The sequence below is a fragment of the Paramacrobiotus metropolitanus genome, unplaced genomic scaffold (genome assembly GCF_019649055.1).
Source record: "Paramacrobiotus metropolitanus isolate TYO unplaced genomic scaffold, Prichtersi_v1.0 Parri_scaffold0000140, whole genome shotgun sequence".
In the NCBI taxonomy this organism is placed as follows: Eukaryota; Metazoa; Tardigrada; class Eutardigrada; order Parachela; family Macrobiotidae; genus Paramacrobiotus; species Paramacrobiotus metropolitanus.
Genome location: NW_026570360.1, coordinates 158980 through 181105, shown reverse-complemented (window position 1 = coordinate 181105; position 22126 = coordinate 158980). Strand labels below are relative to the sequence as shown.

At 42.0% G+C, this 22126-nt stretch overlaps 4 protein-coding genes across 5 annotated transcripts; 3 read left to right on the top strand and 1 right to left on the bottom strand.

Annotated features, from left to right (window-relative positions):
* Positions 1-1386: 1386 nt before the first annotated feature.
* On the top strand, positions 1387-5330 carry LOC129599204 (ras-like GTP-binding protein RHO). The gene is made up of 5 exons (XM_055497365.1): positions 1387-1570; positions 3345-3551; positions 4272-4421; positions 4480-4581; positions 4792-5330. The coding sequence occupies exons 2-5, from the start codon at positions 3396-3398 to the stop codon at positions 4960-4962; spliced, it is 579 nt and encodes a 192-aa protein (XP_055353340.1). The 5' UTR covers positions 1387-1570; positions 3345-3395; the 3' UTR covers positions 4963-5330.
* A 1561-nt stretch (positions 5331-6891) lies between these two features.
* Positions 6892-18672, bottom strand: LOC129599236 (protein MON2 homolog). Its single transcript, XM_055497417.1, is given in 28 exon segments — positions 6892-7382; positions 7631-7879; positions 7964-8090; positions 8246-8479; positions 12103-12363; positions 12536-12767; positions 12860-13025; positions 13028-13132; positions 13301-13499; positions 13577-13795; positions 13860-14022; positions 14097-14272; positions 14339-14449; positions 14562-14663; positions 14733-15098; positions 15169-15260; positions 15340-15609; positions 15679-15824; positions 15923-16153; positions 16207-16547; positions 16613-16735; positions 16834-16967; positions 17072-17207; positions 17648-17779; positions 17843-17970; positions 18033-18096; positions 18155-18322; positions 18533-18672. Coding segments are annotated over 27 exon segments (4803 nt in total). The 5' UTR covers positions 18266-18322; positions 18533-18672; the 3' UTR covers positions 6892-7197.
* LOC129599235 (hepatic leukemia factor-like) lies at positions 9899-12218 on the top strand. 2 transcript variants are annotated; one of them, XM_055497416.1, is made up of 3 exons: positions 9899-10259; positions 10905-11124; positions 11512-12218. In XM_055497416.1, the coding sequence occupies exons 2-3, from the start codon at positions 10906-10908 to the stop codon at positions 11869-11871; spliced, it is 579 nt and encodes a 192-aa protein (XP_055353391.1). In that variant the 5' UTR covers positions 9899-10259; position 10905; the 3' UTR covers positions 11872-12218. The 2 variants fall into 2 exon arrangements, with proteins under 2 accessions (XP_055353391.1, XP_055353390.1); XM_055497415.1 differs by lacking the exon at positions 9899-10259 and having other exon boundaries at positions 10582-11124.
* Positions 18673-19020: 348 nt separating the features above from the next.
* On the top strand, positions 19021-22048 carry LOC129599234 (cathepsin Z-like). The gene is given in 10 exon segments (XM_055497414.1): positions 19021-19371; positions 19633-19751; positions 20122-20225; positions 20337-20457; positions 20657-20769; positions 20771-20808; positions 21048-21123; positions 21378-21444; positions 21531-21556; positions 21618-22048. Coding segments are annotated over 10 exon segments (900 nt in total). The 5' UTR covers positions 19021-19252; the 3' UTR covers positions 21735-22048.
* Positions 22049-22126: the final 78 nt, after the last annotated feature.

Sequence of the window (22126 nt, the reverse complement as noted above, 5' to 3'; positions counted from 1 at the left end):
GATGGTCACCTAGTTCTTTCCGAGACGTTAAACGCAGTTGGTTGAGCGCGTATAGTTCATCTAAAAGTGACGTGAGAAAAACAAATAAAAGTGACGAAGTCTAGTTCTATCTCGCATTGTATGATGAATAAAACAAAATCCATGTCAACTTCTTAATATAATATAGCCGCATGCAGGTGCTCTCTCTGCATGCTCTCAAAATTTTAAAATTAATGATCCCTAAATTAATCGATCCAGTGCTTCGGTAGAGTATCTGTAGATAACGTTAGGTTATACCGATAGATCTATCGTCTAACTGATGGCAAACCCAACTATACAGACTGCAGTTAGTAATAAAATTTAGAAGCTAGCCAGCTCAATAATTGTGAATATATTAAGCGAAAAGTTTAAAATATTTGTGGAAGTACTCGCGGTTCATGCAACTGGTAAGTAAGTCATTGTGGTTCATAGGTAATTTGAATTAAACCACCACGGGATATATTCAGCGGATCAGCATCAAAATCCAGCGAGGCAATATATGCGGCCTCGAATCTCGATCACAGGAAGAGCGCCGACAGGATCAAATTTAGCTCGAATTTTTATTATGATTACACCGTCTCTGTCGGCTGATATTTGATCAGTGGTAATTTCCGAAATTGTTGAAAGAAATGTATATTTAAAGTTGACTAAATTTGAAATAAAGTCATTAATCGACAAGTACCCGTACTGTAAAGTGTAAGGAAGTACATAGTCACATAATAACATTATACGTATGCATTTTTTCTTTTGTTAAATCGGCGGACCGGCGGTATAAAAAGGTCACAATTTTTCTATCCTAGCAGATGTATTTTGTAGCACTCCTTGTGTAAACCATTGGCCCAAGTAGGACAGTTACGTTACGTTCGTTGAGGTGTGAAGGCGAGCATTATTTTTAAGGGGCGGGGGCTCGGGTCAGGCGACTATTGAAACCAGGAAATAAACCATTTTATATTACTAAACTGACAAAATACAGTAATTATCTTTTTCACTAAGACAAGGCAAGATGCCCTTTAGAGCCGGTTTTTTTCATTTTATTAACAGTGCCACTGTGTCATCTCATTTCGGTTGACAGTTTTATGCAAGCCTTAAATTTTGGAGAAACTATTGTTATCTCAGGTAATTACATGCGCACGTGTTTTTAATTAAGTAATATTGTGTGCGCCATTTGGCCCACCTGTTTCCGCCAAATGTAAAGCAGATCACACTTGAGCAAATTTTGAATTACAACTCTTTTAGTGATTCGCTGTGGGTCAGAGCATAGTCAAAGCGGAGAAACCAATGCAACTTTCTCTGTTATACGTTAGTTTTGTTGATCGTTCATTTCGGTTCAAGAGGAGGATTTAGTGATGTCACTGGCAGGCATATTTTGTGCAGAAAGAACCATTGCTCAAAAACTGTGGATCATTCATTCGGGATCGTTGGCTTGAGTTTGTTTTATCATCCTCCTGTAGAAAGCGCTTATCTGCCAGTTTTTTAGTGACAAGGAGTCTGGTTATCTTATATTGTTGTTATTATTTACGATCTGTTGCGGATTCATCGGAAATTTGCGAAGGTGGGTTTTTGTGCAGAAATGTTTTAGCTTTCTCCAAATTTCCTTGCAGTTTTAGAGTGAGCTGCCAGCGCGCTGCTGCTTTACGGTCCGTAAAAAGTTTATACTGTTTAGTCACAGTAGTGTGTACCGTGTTAGTCAGGCATATGGATGATCAAGAAGCTGAAGAGCGCAAAGACATCACATGGCAGATCCTTGTGATGTGCTCCAGTTTCTGTAAACCTTCTGACTGCATGGAGTTTTGTTAAGAAGAGGCGTAAATTGTCAGAAAAACTAATGGTCTCCTTGAAAATTAAATTCTGAAACCATTTTTCCACATTGTACGGTTTGGCATTAGTTGGGTTTGTGCTACTGGGAAATGGGAATGATCCAGATAAATCAGTGTGATAGCCATACTTTCCCATTTGATGAATGATATGCAAGCGATAATACAGGGACATGCAGTCTTATAATTCACTTATATTACTCACCACCAGCTACTGTAATACAGTAATAGAATAAAAATGAAACAATAGCTCAATTCAGCAACAGTACAAGTACAGTGAAGTACGATGATAGCACGACAAAGACAACGTGTAACATTCGTAAATCTACCGAACAATAAAGACAGTCAGACAAAACAATATCAGCATAAAACTCAGAATCTCCACACGCCACACCAACTAGATCACTGGTTGAATGGCGAAAACGCGCCGAAGCGCTTTGGGGTAATACTCGCCCCAGATCCCATCGGGCATGACACACAGAGACTCCGAATTTACACCTCCACGTCCCATCCACCCATCCAGAGGGTTCGGGAGATCCACTCCACGGTCCAATGTGAGCGAAACGACAGCTTCCAGAATGAACATCCATGCGTTCCCGAAAACAGAAAACACAGAGCCCCGAACGCTGCACCAACTAGGTCACTGGTTGAACGGCGAAAACGCGCCGAAGCGCTTTGGGTTAATACTCGCCCCAGATCACATCGAGCACAACATCCAGAAACTCCAGGCTCCCCACCCTCAGGCCGCATGAATCCGGAATGCGAAAATGATATGCAAGCGACGGCAGGTCTCGAGTCAGCGCGGCTCCCGAGCGCACATCCATGGTTTCCAACCTCACCGTTCCCAAAAGCAAAAACAGCAGAATCCCCGAACGCTGCACCAACTAGGTCACTGGTTGAATGGCGAAAATGCGCCGAAGCGCCTGGGGTTAATACTCGCCCCAGATCACATCGAGCACAACGTTCAGAAATACCGAGCTTCCCGCCAACAGGGCCGACGAAGTCTTCTCCGCGGGATGAATTCAGGAACCGATTCAACTCCATGATATGAGAGACGGATGAACAAAGCGAATCAGATCCACCAGATGAGTATGGCGAAGTGAGATGTTACACGGGTGCTAGAGAGCCTCCAGTGGCGGATGCTGGCAGAACCCGACCGTGAAAGCGCTCAGGACTTGTCCCTGCCAATCTGGCGTTAACCAGAATGGCAGGGCTCAGTTTACCACACAAAAATATCCGCAAAAACAAAATGACAACACAGGAAATTCAAAACTCTAGACAAAGACTCGATAGAATATTATATTGTATAGCAGTGACTATAACTATAATGTTTTGACGGTATAGGCTATAGCTGCTAGTAATTTGCATTAATTTTGATACATTATTATTAATTGGCAGTTTACCTTATGGTTTTTCATTTTTTAGTTGCTTGAACTTGCTTCTAGGCAGTCACATAAGATTATAAGAACCAGTGATCGTGAATCGTGATTACTAGATGTTTTTTAATCGTAGGTCGCGGTGATTCCCAGTGTGGAAGCCCCGCAGTAGATATCCTGCTGACACATGGCGGCCATTCGGAAGAAGCTTGTGATTGTTGGGGATGGTGCTTGCGGTAAAACATGTCTTCTCATAGTCTTCAGCAAAGATCATTTCCCGGACGTCTACGTTCCCACTGTCTTCGAAAACTATGTCGCTGACATTGAAGTGGATACAAAGCAGGTGCGTTCGATTGATGACTGGGAATAATGTTGGTGCGGTCAGAGTGTAGAATTAATGCGGCTTCGATTCTTCCAAATATTGATGGTGGTAAAGGTTATCTTATATGCAAAAATAGGTACCTACTTGGTTTTTACTCTCGTTTTATCGAAATTGCAAAACATTTTGGGATTTGCGTTCATTCGCGAAATCGCTCTGAAAAACAGCAAAAGTTTAAAACCCCGTTTGAACTTAAAGTGTGGCAGGCCGCTCTGCTCTTCGTGTAAGACAGTAAGTACAGTTTTTTTGGGTAAAATAGTGGTTCCAAACCCTTGTGCGCTCATTTTAAAATCCCTGTAATTCAGTATTATTTCGTGCTAGAATCCCGGATGGTATGTATACGAGCATGCAGCAATGAACCTCCCAAGTGTTTGCATTTTCATTACTAATTTAAGTTTTCGGTGCAGCTGTCAATGGTATTTTGGACTGCCCAGTTTATCGATGAACAAGCGATTGGCAGTAATTGTAAATGTTGTACTTCTGCTTATGGCTGTATCAAGTTGAAAAAGTCTTGTTAATGTGCCCCTTATCGTCACATAAAGTAGAGGGAGCGGAGTGAGTAATCCGCACATTGATTACTGTGATGTTATCACGGAATGTTTTTCCATAGTGCAAACGTTTATGCGGAATTATTGAATCTGTAATATTTGTTTTGAACAACCGTATGATGGGTTACTTTTGCAGGTGGAGTTGGCCCTGTGGGATACTGCTGGCCAGGAGGATTACGATAGACTCCGTCCACTCAGTTATCCGGATACCGATGTCATTCTAATGTGTTTTTCAATTGATAGTCCTGACAGCCTGGAGAATATACCTGAAAAATGGACTCCGGAGGTGCGGTTTGCTGGCCTGATTTGTAGCTGCCGGGCTGTAATAATGCGATGAATTATAGGTCCGACATTTCTGTCCGAATGTGCCCATTATCCTGGTGGGAAACAAGAAGGACCTCAGAAATGACGAAAACACTCGCCGTGAATTAGCCAAAATGAAGCAGGTATGTAAGGGTGTAAACAGCGTTGGAAGCTCAATTACCACACCTTTATAGATTGAATAAATGAGCTGGCAAACAGTGTTTTTGCATCCGATTTAATTAGATATCACGTGAACAGACCGCGGCGTAGAATGATTTTAATGCGAAACCGATCCGCTGATTGCGTCGATGTGTATTTGGGTTGGTTTGTAATTAATTTTCGGTGTGGAACAGGAGCCGGTTAAGGCGGAAGAAGGACGCGCCATGGCGGAGAAGATTGGCGCGTATGGTTATTTAGAGTGCTCCGCCAAGACTAAGGAAGGCGTACGGGAGGTGTTTGAGACAGCTACCAGAGCAGCTCTGCAGGTCAAAAAGAAGAAGAAGACAACCTGCCAAGTCTTATAGAGGACGATGGGGAACCCATGTGCACTCAAAATCGTGGATATTAGCAATTTATGTTGGGCTTTTATTTTTTGTTTCTGCATCGTCTCCTTAAATATGCGCGCGCTGTTTGTTTCATACGAGAAGGCTTTCGACACCTCAAAAGACGTTTCTCTCACATTTTTGTCCCCCCAGTCGTAAAAAATGACTATGCTTCCTGGCTGTCCTGAACTGGCCACTGGTGTCAGTGTTTTTTGAATTTTCAGTTTGTTATTAATATTTTGACACTCTGGACATTGTACGTGTATGCTACTTTTTATAATAATTAACGTTTTTTGTGTACTGATCTTAATGATTCTTATTATGTGAAAACCGATGCTGTGTGTTGCAAATTCGAAATGGTTTCCTGCTTTTTAGAGTACTAACGTTCCGTACCATAGTATGGAATATGGATCTTATTATTAGTTTTTCTATATTAATGGCTCTCGTTCGAAGATAGTGAACGAACCGCTCTGAAAACGATGGATTTCAGTACAGTACAACTAGAGATCAATATCATACAATGCTAACATGGCGGCATAAAATGCGGGTTAAGGGGGACTAATTTATAGCAGGAACCCGATTTTCTAAAGTATCTTCATCCTTGTAAAGCAAACATTCCTCTACTTAAAACATGTAAGATACTGGAGAACGGATGAGTCGTTCAATTCTTATGCGTTTTTTTGCGAAGGACTTTTATGCAATTATTATAAATTAGTCCCCCTTAATACGAGCTAGAGAAAATGTTTCACCGTCTACGAAGCAGGTTACTCTAGTCTGAGAATTTCTGCAATGAAGATTTACGAAAGGATTGCAGATCAAAAAAGGCTTACTGTAATATAGTGACCTTCAAACAACTAACACAACTGTACGACGAACAATCCTACCTGCTAGTAATCGTAAGTAAATGTACTAGTACTTTCTATGGTCCCACAAAAGGACTCACCTGGTCAGAACTCAGAAGTGTCTCCTAGAGTGCTACTGTATGTACGAGTGAAGTACAGAACTAGTACTTTATATACTAGTAGTGTTATATTGTAACAGTGGCCTATCTGGCTACTGTTCTAGTGGGGTGGCGATCAGCCTTTACCACGATTATGCGGCTGTTGTGGACCTTGTGGTGAAAGGTGGCACGGCCGGCAACGATGCTGGCCGAGGACGCTCTTACTGATGTTACACAATTACACAGGTGGCTCCGATTGGGATGACGCTAGTTCATCCCAAGCGATCAAACACGACAACGTAACTCAAGGCATGTTTAATGACAAGGCGTTCAAGAAACGGAGCAAGGTTGTAAGCAAGGGTTTCAGCAAGAGGAACAATCAAGTAGATGCAAGCTGTAGCAAGCGAGTGTCAAGACTGAATTCTAGAAATTCATGAGAAAGGAAACTAGCCGGTAAAGTGGACACAAATTCATAACGCGATGGAATGAATCATAACTGGGCGGTCTTATCGTTCGTACAAATACTATCGCTACAATATGTACTGATGTACATACAAATTACAATACTACAGTTGTATTAAATTTTACTGAAAGTTACTGTAAATGAACTTACAATTATTAGTAAAACAAAACCATACAGTGATACACCTCTGAGCTCACTGAAAATGGACAGAAGTGCACTGTCCAGTGTCCAGTAATCCAAAACCACCATCGTGAATTAAGTACTGTACATAATCATTAAACCCGAATTTCTTCGGTACTTGTACTGCACCGTCTGTTGAAGTCTACTATAGCATTTTTTGGCGAGCAATTACGACGCAGTCAGCATGCACTGTATGCACCCGAATAAGAAAACCAGGAAACCATGATGTACAGACAGTAACAATATTCCGCATGTTCCAGTATCCATTATTTGCTGTATTCTTTCTATTACCTACTGAAAAAGCATCATTCTATGATTCGTTGGCATTCAGTTTTGCAGAGGTTTTTATACATACACCAAGTTTCACGCGTGGTTTCCCACAGAATCCCCACGTCAAAAAAAACTACAACACAACCCTTTCGTTTCGTTAATTAATCTCTCGAAGAAGAAACTGCTGCCGTCATTTATAAAAATAGAAACCAGAAAGATCTGCATAAAAGACCGGATTATGGAGGTAAAAACAAAAACAAGCACAGCAGTACAGTTATTGTGGAATGTTGAGTTTTGGGCATCCCATGCACCAATACAAAAACGACCATTCTCAGCAAGATATACTTCCGGGCAGATTTTGCGTTCACAGTTTGAACGGGGGTTGAATTAATTCGGCGTACTGCAGGAGCGCTGCAGACAATAAATTATCAAATCGCTGCACTTCTTGACCACCGGACTGCTGCTGCTGCGGATCCATGACGATAACGGGAACGAGACTGACCAGCTTCGGGTACAAACTAATAGCATCATGCCACACTTGCCGATCAACTGTAAAGAAGTGACAAATTACAAAAAGATATACCATGCAGAGATTTAACTGGGATAGCTGCAGCCTGCACTGCAAAGCGGAAATTGTCATTATGGGCTTACGGTAAACAATTTTTATTAGATGTACTATTGAAAACTAACGATCTGGAGAAAAGAGGATGAAACGTGATAGAGCGCAAAATTTTACAGACCCCATCCGTAAGCAGCCGAAACAGCACCACCACCACCAGCCACAGCACACTTTTTACCATTGGCCACCGGCGTCTGCTTGATGATGCTCAAAACACTGCGGATGCAGCGCAGAGCGTTCTTTCCTTTGAGAACTGCCTGTTCACTGGACTTCAGCGACAGCGAAGCCAGCAATTTCTCACAGCGAAGCAGCACGGCCGGCACGTTAATACCCTCGATGCCCTTAGCATTGGGGAAATGTATAAGCTGGAAGTCCAGCAGCGCTTCGAAGCAGAGACTGGCATAGTTCTCGGCGTTTACGGGAATCGCTGGAATGACAATACCATTACACCACGACCGCAACTACAAATGTCTAGAATGTTATATGCTGTAGATCTCTAATCAACTTTTACCAAAGTTGTTTTCCGTCACATCACGATGTAATGAGCCTTTGTGCAAAATGCTCAAGAGATTTTTCAGATCGTCCGCTGGTATCAAGGCAACGTAAGGGAGGATATCCACACGAACAAAGGTCACAACCTAGAAAGCAATGTTCCATCACATTCCGTAACTACTACATATAACAATAAAAAAAATAAAAAAAGAATTCCATAAAAGTCAAAACAGCCACGAAGTTTTATCGGTTTCCAGCTGCAGCCCTCCAGCACCGCGAACAAATTGACTGTAAGAATCACCTCTAAATCGATTTCATCCATTCCCCATGAGGTCTGTGCCATGGCTTTTGGTCCGTACAAAAAGCTGTCCAGTGCCTTGACAAGTTGAGCCCACATGTTTTTATAGCTGTCCTTGGTCTGTGCAGTAACTGTCGGAAGGGTCATCCGCACCACCTTTACGATGGACTGCATGGCAACTCTCCAAGCCGTTTGGTGAGCATCGGTTTCATGCAATCGCAAGGGCTGTTGCAGAGCCTAAATCAATAATAAATAATGTGGATGTGCATGATGAGGTGTTAATGTAAAAAAAATGATGTGTACATTTACTGCATTATGTAAATACGGCAGCCGAAGCCATTAGGTCATTAAGCGCAATAGAGCACCCTCTGAATCCCTTCTGCTTATGCTAATTAATATCCGCATGCTTCCAGTTCATTAAGTGCGCTCTATGGTCGGTCACAGCCTCCGCCCGGTCGAGTCCCGGCTCGCATCTGCCACATGTTAATCCCATCCTTTCGATTGCGCAACCGGTAGGATTGCGTAATTTGCCCTTACAATACAGATGTCGCGTTATTATGAATAGTATGGAAAACCATATACCCTGCATTCTGCAATAGATTGCATTGATTCCGTTAATAAGATCTTTGGAGTTATTGATCACGAAGTGGGAGCAAAGCCCGGGAACTGGCCAGATGGAATTCAGTTTATGTTTTATGAATTTTTATGAACAAATTACAGGTATATACAGATATACTCAAAAAGCAAAAATTGCAAAAATGACGTAAAATACTGCAAGCATATGACTATAAATTTCTGAACTCATGTATCGTTCAAAAGTAAAAACGAGGCTGCAAAATCAGTACTTAATATAAAAGTAGCACTGTAGCACCAAATTAGCTTGAATAACAAATAGACTGTGTTTTCGTTCAAATGAAGCGGTTTTCGATTCATTATCTGCATTAATATTAAATTATTATTGCAATAGTACTTGTGGTTTCATAGTGCATATATATTATAAATTTATAACTCGTACTTTTGTGCTTTAAAATGCAACGCAATCCACAGATGCGTTGGTCAATTTCAGTTCTCTTACGCACAAATTTTTGGATACGTATTATTCGTTCTTTTCCAAATTCCTTAGGCAAGCAGTAAGTACTAAGCACACACTTATTACTGTTAACTGGTAGAGTCATATCCCTTTCTTTGCGCTTCGGTCATCTGCTTATAATCTACAAAATAACTTGAAGAAAAAACCAAAAGCATTTTTCATGCTAGTATACGTATCATGCCGTGGTTTCTTTTTGAAAGAAATGCTGATCTTAAAAACAAAATTTCCGTTTAGGTACTGCGTCATTCAACAGCGTGACAAGAATCCGCCGAAATCATATTGTACCATGTTTTCAAAGACGGGGAAAAGCTCGTTGATTACGACTAATTGAATTTTGTTGAACAATGTCCGGGTGAAAGTAGTTATCAGCAAGGCGTAAGACAATAGTCCCGCCACCAGGCCATACAGCACTCACATCAAAATGCCTCTGCCATAGACGGATCCGTATGTACAGAAGCGCACATTCTTTTCACCCAGGATTCTTTTGACCAGTAACGTCATCATTACGATAATGCACTGTCCAGATGGATATTACAGCATTAGGCGCACAAAGCCGCCTAACCGGCCACTGTCCACATTACCAATTTCTTCGTATACTTCTAGCAATGCCAGCAGTAAATCACAGAGAAGAAATCTTCTGTCAAACTGCGATAAATCCAACAGCTGGCTAGCTTCAGTATTCTGAATCTGTGATCTGGCTTCCACCGTGACACAACGTAGTTTTTTGCAGTTATTGCAATTTTTAACTGGTAACCCTAGTCACTGCGTAATTGTTGCTCATCAGTTAAATGTGACAAAAGTTGGCTAGTTTTCTGGTTCATTTCGGGACAAAAAGTCAACAGCGCGTCAAATTCTTATTGTTGTATTCCGCACCCCAGGCCACCGTGCCAGACTAATTGGGAAAAAATCCTCTTGAAAAAGCTCCAAGTAAGTTTCCCATGTTCTTACACCATTCAGACGTAATCTACGTTCTATTATGCAAGATTGGCCACCCAGTGACCTAATTGTGTGTCGGTCAGTCTGTACTGTTCCCTCCCGAATGGGCCTTTTTCCCGAAAATAATTACGAGAGAGATGTAAAACAAAAGAGCGAAATCTTCTTAACTGACCGCGCCATTACAACGGCATACTGCCCCGTAGACAGCCAGTAGGACAAAAGTCGAGGAGAATTTCTCAGATTGTTATCGAGCATTGCCTCATTTGGGCTCTGACCTCACCTAGAAGCTCAAACGATTATGCACTGTCTTGACGCAATCAGACTGGATCGCGCAAAAGTTAGGCAACTAACTGCTTTTGCGCTGTCTAAATCTAGCATTTCCTTATTGCGTGCATCTGATCCGACCTAGGTAACTAGGGAAGATTCTTGATTGTGCAACATTTCATCCGATTACCAGTTGTAGGTTCATAAGCGTGGTCAGTTTTGAGGCCATATCGAGCTCTGTCAGCGCATCCCAGTGATTTTCAGTAGATGCGTGAAAACGTGCTGATTTCTGATTTGCACCTTGGCGATTCAAACGTTAGCAAGTGACCTTTATCACATTATGGATCTGCTAATATCACCCACGATCTGTAGGATGTCGCGCAACTTCTTGACATCAATGACCAACTCCAGCGCTTACGGACCCTATGCCACGAATTATCCGTCGTTGTACTGGCCTTCACAGAACGATGCGGCAACCAACTATTTCGAACAATACCGCGTTCCAACAACAACCACCGCAACAATGGCCAACGTTACCACGTCTGCTGGATTCGCTCCCCCGTGCAAATACACGGAGCCTGATTCCACACAGGTATGTACATAATTTACAGTTTTGCTTTGTTTGCAAAGCTGAATCGCGCAGTTGTTGGACGATAACTAAATGATCCTACAATTAAATTTTTGGAAGGTTTAATAGCACTCTTAATCGGGGCGCGGTACTCCTAAATGATTAATCGCATCAAAATGCAAGCGTGTACGTACTTGTAAGCAGCATTCGGTGCCATTCACTACGTGTTAAAGTTGTTGAACTATGTAAAGGCGTGCACTAACTGTAAAGTTATGTTTTTTCTGTTGACCGGTTAATCAATGTAAGCATAATCATGTTTCCGTTAAAAGTTAAGTATTAATTATTACTACGCTTAAGCGCTCAAAAGAATTTCATATGTAGCTCTATAATAACTTAAATTATCTACAACAGTCAGCGTCGATGGAGCACACGACCAAGTCTGGCCACACCCACCCAATGCCTGAGCCGCTGCCCGTCCCACTGCCATCCTTTCCTACTGACCACCCGTCGATGGCCATTCTGACTCGTCCGAACACCCTTAAGCGCAAACCAACTCCTGTGTCGGATGATCGCAAGGACGACCATTACTGGGAGCGCCGCAATCGCAACAACGAATCGGCCAAGAAGTCGCGGCTGGCTCGCAAGCAGCGCGAAGAAATATCCGCCCTTCGTGTGGTCATGCTGGAAACGGAGAACCAGGTGCTTCGTAGTCAACTGGATAACGCTCACACTGAGCTGAAGAAACTTCGCTGCCTGCTTTCGTCTTCGTGAGTCCTCTTCCGCAGTCCAGTCATTCTCAGTGTTTTACGCTCCCTCTTATGTAATGCGGAGCGGGTTTACCGTTTAAGTTATAACTGGATTTCTTGTTTCTGGGTGTATTCAAAGCGAAATTATGGTATTTGATCTGGTTAAGCACTGTACAGCTTTAAATAGTTGCGCCTTTTTGGCAATTTACCCGTGTTTGCACTTTAAGTTTACTGTTAACATATAACCTTACAGTACCTGAATTATTGTTCCCAGGATTTCAGACTCGATGACCAATTTCCATGTAAATGTCTCTTGGTATAACTCAACTGTTTTGTGCATGGCAGTTTCGGAAAATAAAGAAAAAGTAGCTGCCCACCAGCGAACTAGATAATCCGGCTCCATAGACAGAGCCCGCGCTATTACCGGGACAGAACTGGAGAATCGGGTATACTTCAGCCACAAATTGAATAATTCCGCTATTAGATGCGGTGTAGGAGATTTCGCTTTAACAATTTCCTATCAAATCACAAGTGAATTAAATATTTAAACATCTAGACAAAATACTCGATATCTGAATGTATAACACATAGCTAACTACTTTCTCCCTTTAAACATATTATATCGTTGAATTTGCGAGTACGTTCAGTGATTCACTGACTAATTTGGCAAACAGATATAACAAAAATACCATCTGAAGGCACTCTGCATTTTGCATGACGCATTCTTGAAGGGGGGTTATTTCAGCTTTGCATGGAAGAACCTTGGAAGCGTTTTTGTGCAGCACCGGTAGCATTATTTGGGGATATATATCTTGTAATTTTCTGAGCATATCCACGGTTAGTGCTACCGTCAACCGAGCGCACAGCCTCCGAAAACGACCCGTGTAGAATGTCAGCAGTTTTTGCGAAGGCAACAAATCTCTAAAACAAAACAAACCTGCTGCTCTTAACTGAACACGGAAATAATCGGTAATTAGCATGCTATCAGCAAGCGCAATTTGACTGTATCTTACGTATTCGTTGTTCGTTTCATCTGCCCAATCATCTCCATACCGATGGCGTGATATGTTTTCCAAACATCCTCCCACATCGGGATACTAATAAGATTTTCCGTAGCTGTTGTCTTTGGTAACGAGGAGTCTGGTTGCGCACTTTCCGCGCGAATTTCTCCAACGAGAGTATTTCATCAATACAGCGAAAGGAGGCCATCGCGACTTCCTCCATTCCCGGCATACCGGCACGTTGTATGTGGAATAGCAGCCCCTGCCAGACCTGTTGAGGCTGCTCTGAACCAAAAGAAACACTTGCTGATACACGCAGGCACATAATACCACAGTCGGTAAAAAGCTACACATTACCAATGGCAAAGGGAAATACTACAGTGTCTGAATATTACGAGTAATTTCTACGATTCCATTACACAGCAGCATCCTTAACAGCAGCGCATGACTTACTTAATCGAAGTACAACTGGCAAATTCAACAACACAGTTTTCGTAACACTCGGCAAAACCATCGCCCACGTCTCAGCCCACTGTTTTTTGGCCGTATCCCGGGAATGATGAATAATAACCTTGTCATCTTTGTCATCCAGTTTAGTCTCCGAAGCCGTCAAATAATAATTTTCCAAGCATTTCAGCAATGTATAGCAAGCCTACAGTAGAGCCAACATTACATTCCATTCAAAACATCGCCATATTATTTTTTTAAAATAAACAGTTCAGAGCTCACATCAACAATTAAGCGTTGCCACGAACTGAGATCCAATCCGGCACCGTGCGACGCTATCGCCAGGAACAGTGTCTGAGCAGCACTCTTCCTGACTTCCGGTCGCACGTCCAGACAAAGCTGCGAAAGTTGCTTGTACAGATTCAGCATAAAATTTAATAGACGCTCTTGTCCAATGTTGAATCCTGTGCGATTTTGATAGATGTAATCGGCAATGTTCCACTAAAGGGTTAACAGCAGCAGGTCATTCCGAACTTGCAGCCGATTTCAAAACATTTTGTCCTACCAGAACGCCGATAGCGGTTAAGCTAACGTTCAGATCCACGGTTTGTGTGCCAAATTTTGCTGCAGCATCAGCGCACTGCTCGATGCAGTCAAAAGAGATATTCCGCAGGTGGTCAGATACCACGGCCTGGACGCATTTAAAGCTTGCTCGTACCAGTGCTTCACTAAAACGACACAATCTCAGTTACGTACAGGCATTACTCAATTTAAAAAAGTTGTTCCATCAGTTTTTATTTACTCGCCAACACCGTTGACAGCTCCTATCACTTCGACAATGGGTCTCCAACAATTGGATATCTTTTCTGATGAACTCAGAATGACGTGGTTTAGGCAGTTATACTGTTTTAATCTCACGTCTGACCAAACCACTTTCGAAAGGTCCAAAAGGGGACGAATGAGCTTTTCTTGCAAAGCCTAAGGCAAAACACATAAGAAATACGGATAAAAGTACTAATTGTACAAAATAATCCGTAAAAGTACCATATTTAAAGACAACGGGGGCTGGAAGTCATATGTGAGGCCTTCCTTAACCAGTATAGTTAACGCATCCGTACTCCACTCTCGCAAGACTTGATTTGAATTGGCCGAAACCTAAATGGGAACCAAAATAATAAAAATGCACGCGAATATCGGTGATACGATGAACTAGTTGCATTCGCAAAAATGCAGAGACATGAAAATCTCAAAACGAAATCAGAAATACCTCAGCCAAGTTGGAGGTCACAGGTGCCCACCAAGCTTCAATACGGAACATATTTACCAAGCTGACATCCACCAATTTCGCGATGGCAAATAACGAAGGCTCCTATGAAAACAGCGCCTTCAAACTCTGCCATAACATAAAACATTTTTTTACATTAGTAGTAACCGTTACCCTGCTGTGTGCTGCCGTTTCAATGGCATCCAGTGATAATTTACATAGTGCTTGCACAACATGGTCTAACGATCCATCCGACAATTGTTTTGTATTTTTGAACACCTCGTCAAACTTCTTGGTCAACTCCGGTAGGTCAGACATCAGAACGGTGGTAACGATAGTGTTCATGGTGCTTTCGGTTGGTCGCTGCTTGTGCTTCGATAAACCATTACTCATTCCCGGGATGAACTGGTTGATACCTAATATCCAGGCCAAATGCTGCAGAGAAGCCAGCACTAAAATCCACGATCCATCCAGAAAATCACCCAGGAGAATTGTGATTTCCAACAGTGTATTTAAACATGTTATATTTTTTGCGGTGAGCTGTAAAACACACAGAAACGATTTGTGCTGCAGCCTTGTTTTATAATAAGAAGCCAGCCTGTTACCCTACCATGACGGCTCCCGGAAACGAAGAGGATAATGGTGTCCCAACCGCTACGATCTGGTTGCGGTTTTTTGCATCCGCAACTCCCTCCAGCTTTACTGCGTCGATCAATCCCTACAGTTACAGCGCTATGAAGCATAAATCTAAAAACGAAAAACCACAAAGCGGATTTTCTACCCGACGTATCTGCGCGAAACGGAGCTAATCGCGATGATGCTGCCTTGAGTATGTTAATGGTGTAGTTGATGGGAAAGGCTGCTTTGCACAGCGCCGTAATGAAGGCTTCCCGAACCAGTTCAATATTCACCAGTCCAGCCGCTTGTATGTACACTTTACAAATGTGCAATAAACTATCCGTAACCGACTCATCATTGCTGGCTTCCAAAAGGGTAGAAACCGATGACAAAACTCCACACCAGGAATTCTGGACCAATGTATGCAAAGCGGCTATTGGAACAAAACAGAAATGGCTGTCGCCAACTGGCTATCACGCATGCTGAAAGTGACAGACAGTACCTTTCATCCCTCGATTTTCTTTGCTTCCCTTAGTCTTATCCATAATGTCCTGAACTGTTCGAGAAACGAAACAGATTGCAGAAAAAGCCAACGACATTCCGTAATTGTCCGTAGACGGCGGCGGATCGGCATCCCGCGAATCAAGACTACAAAATAAATAAATTTGATACTGCAACAGTACCAGACTATCAGTTGTAGAAAATGCAAATAATTTATTGCATGACATTTCTTACAAAACACTTACAGTACTGGCTTCCCAATTGGAATAATTTGAACGTTGACATCTTTATATGTAAAGGTAGCCTGAACTGCGGAAGCAGAAACTGCTTGCGGAGTGGATGGCGGCGTTGTTGGGGAGGAAACAGCAGATGTCGGCTTAACGAAAACCGTTAAAATGTAATTGTTCAGCGTATTGATCATATCACAAAACACCCCTTCGGAGGCGGCTTTTGTTGAGTATGTCTGGCTGATTAATCTACGAAAACAGGGAAATGAGCAGATGGATTTTCAAACATCTTCAATTCGTACATAACCATTCTCGGGTCAGCCAATAATTTATAAAAAACTTCCAGTGCCAACAATTTGGTCCAGTGCACCTTATCAGCATCGATAAATTTGATCAACAATGAATAAAAGATTTCGGATTCGGTCCGCAAGATATCGCAGTAGCAAGTGAGCAAAACATAAGTAATCCGGACCAGATGCACGGTCACTGGAAAGGAGGGCTTTTCCGCAATGGACGCCAAACTGGTTGAAGGGGTACTGCCAGGAGTCGATGCAACCGACCGGGCATGCCGAACACATGGCGAAATCAATTTGAAAAGCAATGGACACAGGCGCTCTTTAAGAAGAAAGGAAAACTCTTTAAGCTGAAGAAGAAAAAGCAAAATCAGAGTTCCAAACATTTTTACGACAGTCGTTCATTTCTGCGCACATCAAACAATGGACGGTACGAGAGCAGAACGCTCTCAATCAATTCCAGGGCCAGAACGCGCGTCATTTCCGTCATCCCCACGAGCCATGTCGGCTGGTCGCCATTCATAACTTGGCACAAATCCTAAAACAAAGTGAGCACAGTAAAAATTTTATGGACAACCAGAACAATAGGAATGTTATGAACATTGTGAGAAAATAAGTTCACCGTTACAATTTTACCTGCAAAAGTGAGTACGCATCTGATCCACAGATATACAATGACGCCGGCACACTGCGCGTCGAGGTGGTACTGGCTACAGATTTGATCGATACACTATCGCTGGGCATCCGCAATGAATCACCAGAGCTTCCGTCTGAAGTGCGAAAACGAAACAAATACAATGCCAGAAACGTGTGTTTTCCGTATATACCATGCCAGAACTGTATGTTTTCCGTTATTTAAGACAAGCAATCTTACTGCTTTGCGATGATAGCTTGCTCTCATCGAGAGCTTTTTCGAACAGGAGAGGCACCAGTTGCCGGATGGCCGCACCAGCTGTATTGCTTACTACAGGGTCCTTGCTGAAGTGCATCCGCAGGCAAATAACCAAGCACTGAAATCAAAAGCAAGATTACTGTATATGCTGCATAGAAAATTTTCGTTAAATTTCGCGGTTTTTATACTTCACTGCGACGCAAAAAAGTTATCTGTGCCAACTACTTCAGCTTGCGGTATGTTTGTACTAAATTAATTATCGAAATCAAACAGTTTTTTAACGGTAAATCCGCAATATGCAGTTGTCAAATTATCTTTTGCGTGACCTTATCACATCAGTTTCAAATACTAAAAATGTCTGGAAAATTTTTTCCATAACAAAGCAATCTCGTTGTGTTGCATTGAATTTGACTCAATAAAGTGGTAAATATTATTCCAGGTCCAGCCGAACACTGATCGGTTACCGCAGACTGAGTTTGTTTACAATTTAAAAAGGCTAGGCATACAGTGCGTCAATTAAGCAAAAACACAGTATAAGCGAACCAGCTGAAAACGCACCTTAGCAAGATATTCCGCGTGCAGAACATTGCTGGACGTCAGAATGCGGGTGATAGTCTGAATCAGTTTCAGCTCTTCCGTGTGATTCTCCATTAACGTCCACAACAGACTCATTACGACGGGCAAGGAGGCCTAAAATATTAAGCTGCACCTTCAAGCGACAATTTAAAATCAACAAAGCCAAAAGAAACGGACATCGGCGATTGTTTCGAAGGCAAAGAGTCGCTGCAGTGCTTCCAGCGCCAAAATGACCAGCTTGGGGTTTCCGCTCTCCGCACTCAATAAGATCGGCTGCAGCAAATCCAGACAGTGATTGACAATGCCTAGAACGCAGCCAAAAACCCATAGCATCCATCGAATATGAGATTTCAGTCCGGTTACTCACGTTCGCGAACATCTTTTCCGTTTTGGCTCAGGTTTCGCAGTCTAATTATTGCTGTTTCCGCAGCCTGGCAAAAATTGCATTTTAATAACGATTCCATAAAACGGAACAGCATTAAAGCCTGCCTCTTTGACAGCCGTGTGCTTCTTCCTTGCTTCGTTAGAGATGTTGCGCAAATCCCCCAGAAATGCTTCCACAAACTTGTTGTCGGACTGGTCGAGCGTCGCTGCAGCCATTGCTGCGTCTGGGTCTTCCCACGCGGTGATCAGTTATTTCTGACACTCCGAAGCGTCCTGTATACGATCCACAATATAACGCATTATACTGATTATAGCGGGAGAAAGCTTGAAATCCCAAATAAGGAAAACCTCCTTCTTCGAAACAAAATTAGAATAGAACGAAATTACAGGGTTAGGACTAAAGAGTTATGAGCTAAAAGGACAGCATAAAACCGTAAACAGTTCCAGTACAGCAGCTGTACAGGTAAGTATGGGTTGTCTCACTTGGTCAAAGTATGCACTATTCCTGTTAAAATCGCGAACGGATGATGATATAGATACTTTTTTGGTTTGAATACCTAACAAAAATGTACCTAACAAATAATGTTTGAGTACCTAACAAAAATGATGCGACATAAAACAACAGCGTCCAAACAACAAAGATTACAGTTATAAAATATCTATACTTGTAACGGTTTAACCGTAACAATTTCAAATTGCTCATAAGTACTTATTAATTCGTCGTGTAGAGTCGTAGAATGCGTGCCACGCCGCACGAAACAGCTGGAAGAAAAGTCACTTGCGAAATTGTGTTTGTCGCAAGCCCGACCGCCTGGTTAGCAGGTATGGGTTTAATACGAGTACAGGTACTGGGGCTCACTCGTACTGATTGCTTCCTATCATTTTGTAGACCAATGGCGATCCAGCGATTGAATCAGCATTTTATGGCAAAACATCGTTTACTTCTACGCTTCGAAATGCAACGCAGCAACAGGCACGAAACCGCGACTGTAAAGTGTATTGCAAACAGCTTCCAGTAATTAATATGTTTCTTTTGCCAGATTTCATACGACAAAAGTGACCTTGTGCGCGTTTAACGGGCGTATACCGTAGAGTCAGCTGCGGTTACATTTAGAGTCGACATCGGTTATAGGATTAGTTTTGTGTTCCTGGGAATTGTTGGTTCGTTGATCAGAAGGTTGACGAGTTAATATTGAAAACACCATGAAAGCTTTAGTGTTTGGCATTTTATTGCTCAGCGCCTGTTGCTTCGATTTCCTCGAGGCTCGGAAGCGTTCCGGGTGTTATAAAAAGGAATACGATCGAAAAGTGAAACCGGTCAAGTAAGGGCTTCGACGTGGATTTTTTATATTTGTTATGTATGACCGTAGATTTTTTGTATGCTGATGTATACAGATATGATCTTCATACCAAGATGCAAAAGATTTTGTTTGTGCTGTCACTGTTACATGCTAAAATTACATGATTATAAATGAAAACTGAAGCTTGAATAATTTTGCTTTTTCCGCAGTAAAGTTAGGCAACTTTGTGTGATATATTTTATTTTATGATGGTGCATCTGTAGCTCTGTACCCTTGCTCTAGGACCCGCCCACGACATTTCGAGTATTTATCAAACGAAAACCTTCCGGAAGCCTGGGACTGGAGAAACGTTGATGGTGTGAACTATGCTTCCCCCACGCGGAATCAGCATATACCGCAGTGTAAGCGTTCTCTAAGCGGTTTATTAAATGTAATGATTCGGGCTGCTGCCACTATTTTGCACGAGAACTGACAATTATTATACGGCATGCACATTGTACTGGTGCCGTGATTACTGTAAAAGTTCTTAAACAGTGAAATTTTATGATTTTGCCAAACAAGCACGGCGCTGGCCCGTCGGTGTGTATGTTCAGTGTTAAATTAAAAATTACTAAGATAATGTGTTTTTTAATGGATTGTGTGAGTACGTGTGTAAAATAGAGTAATTATGTTTGAATAACCTCTTTAATATAATCCATATCTTTGAAGTACAAATAAGGGATTCTTCCTATATAATTATGGTATGGCTTCGCTTTTGTACTCTACGTCTAGACTGCGGATCTTGTTGGGCCATGGGCACGACTAGCTCGTTAGCTGATCGGATTAATGTCGCCAGGAAAGGCGCGTGGCCGTCCGCTTACCTTAGCCCTCAAAATGTACGTTTAATTGTCTGTGCGGAGCATTTTTATAAATTGTTGATTACTATGGCAGAAGTGCGAGTCATTAGTGTGCGGTTGGTAAATTGAAACGGTCAATTTGTTTTAAAGGTCTTGGATTGCGCCGATGCCGGCACTTGTCATGGCGGTGGTGGATTAGCAGTATTTGAATACGCTCACAAAAAGGGCATCCCTGACGAAACTTGTAACAATTATCAAGCCATTGATCAAGGTGACTATCATAACGCTCCAATTTTCTCGTGTTAAAAATATGCAGAACACTGTGATAAATTGCTTCCTGTAAAATACAGATGCGAAGTGGTTGATTTGTTGCTGTCTTATTTATTGTGTTTACGATTGTGTACATTCTAAATCTGATGGTAAATTCACAGCCAAGTGTTATTCGATTCTTTTCTGTGATAACATGGCAGATTGCAAACCGTTCAACCAATGTGGAACCTGTTCGGAATTCGGGAAATGCTATGTTGTGCAGAATTATACCGTGTGGAAGGTTGGAGACTTTGGCCCGGTGAGTGGCCGCGAAAAACATGATGATGGAAATCTGGAAAAACGGACCCATAGCGTGAGCCTAATAACTTTATGGAATTTGTATCTATGAAATTGTTTCCGTTTTTGCTTTGCCCGTTCGAGGGAAAATCATGTCGTCCTGTGCCAAAAATGTTTTACTTTACAGTACTTAACTAAACAAGCGTTTTTAATCGTTAAAGGAGAGTATACAATACATAAGGCGAGTTTATGCAACTGCGGTAGTTTCCTGGCACATTCAGATATGTGACTTAATATTTAAATTTATTATGTTAGGTGCGGAATTTCGGTTACGGATAAGTTTGAAGATTATAACGGTGGAGTCTATGAGGAATATCTTCCGGGAGCAGGCGTACGTTTATCAACTTTTTTACGTAACTGTTACTTACTGTACTTGCTCTACTCCTACTGGGTAGTGTTCGTAACTTACGTTGGCCTACTACAATACTATCTATCACATGGATTAGGTCAAACCCTTAAGCGTTATCTTTTATTTGTGGAAAAATTATAAATATTTGTACCGTCATTACCATGAATGTTGATCTTACAAAATTGCTTACGGCATCTCTTTTTTACCGGTTTAGCTAATTGCATAAATCATTGCAGATTAATCACATTTTATCCATTGTTGGTTGGGGCATCGAACACGACACCGGAGTTGAATACTGGATCGGTAAGATAATGCTCAGCATTACGTACCTGAAACGGTGTCATGAAAAGAAGATAATGAGGCGCTAAAATGGTTACACTGTATTGTAGGACGGAATTCTTGGGGTGAACCATGGGTAGGTTATTTAAAGGCTTGACGGAAACTTTGGGAGAATTGCCAAGTTCTCTATTTGACAGGGTGAGCACGGATGGTTCAAGATCGTCACCAGCAAATATAAAAATGGAAAGGGCAACGACTACAATCTCAACGTTGAATCGGACTGTGCGTATGCGGATCCGATAGTCAAGTTCTAGAAATTTCTAAGAGTTTCTGAACGGCGTTTGTAGTTCCAGTGGAATTTAGTGCTCAGTTAGCCACACTGGTGTGCAGTTTATTTGCGCTTCCGGAGGTGATTTTCGTTTGAACGAACCTTTCCGGTCCGCGTTAAGTGCCTTTTGTTTAACGTATATTCCGTCCTGTGTAATCGTTTGAATCTTTCTTAGTCTGCATTGTAAACTGTTTGTGACGTTTGTGACTTGTGTACGATTTTGTTTTTTGTTGTCTAAATCGCAGCAGTTGCTAATGATGGTAGGAAAGCTTTTGTAGTAAACTTTTGCAGTGCGAAAAAGCTTACCGCGAAACTGAGTTTACAGAATAGATGCATTTGTAAGGCTCTCTGCAAACTGGAATATCATAACTACTGTAC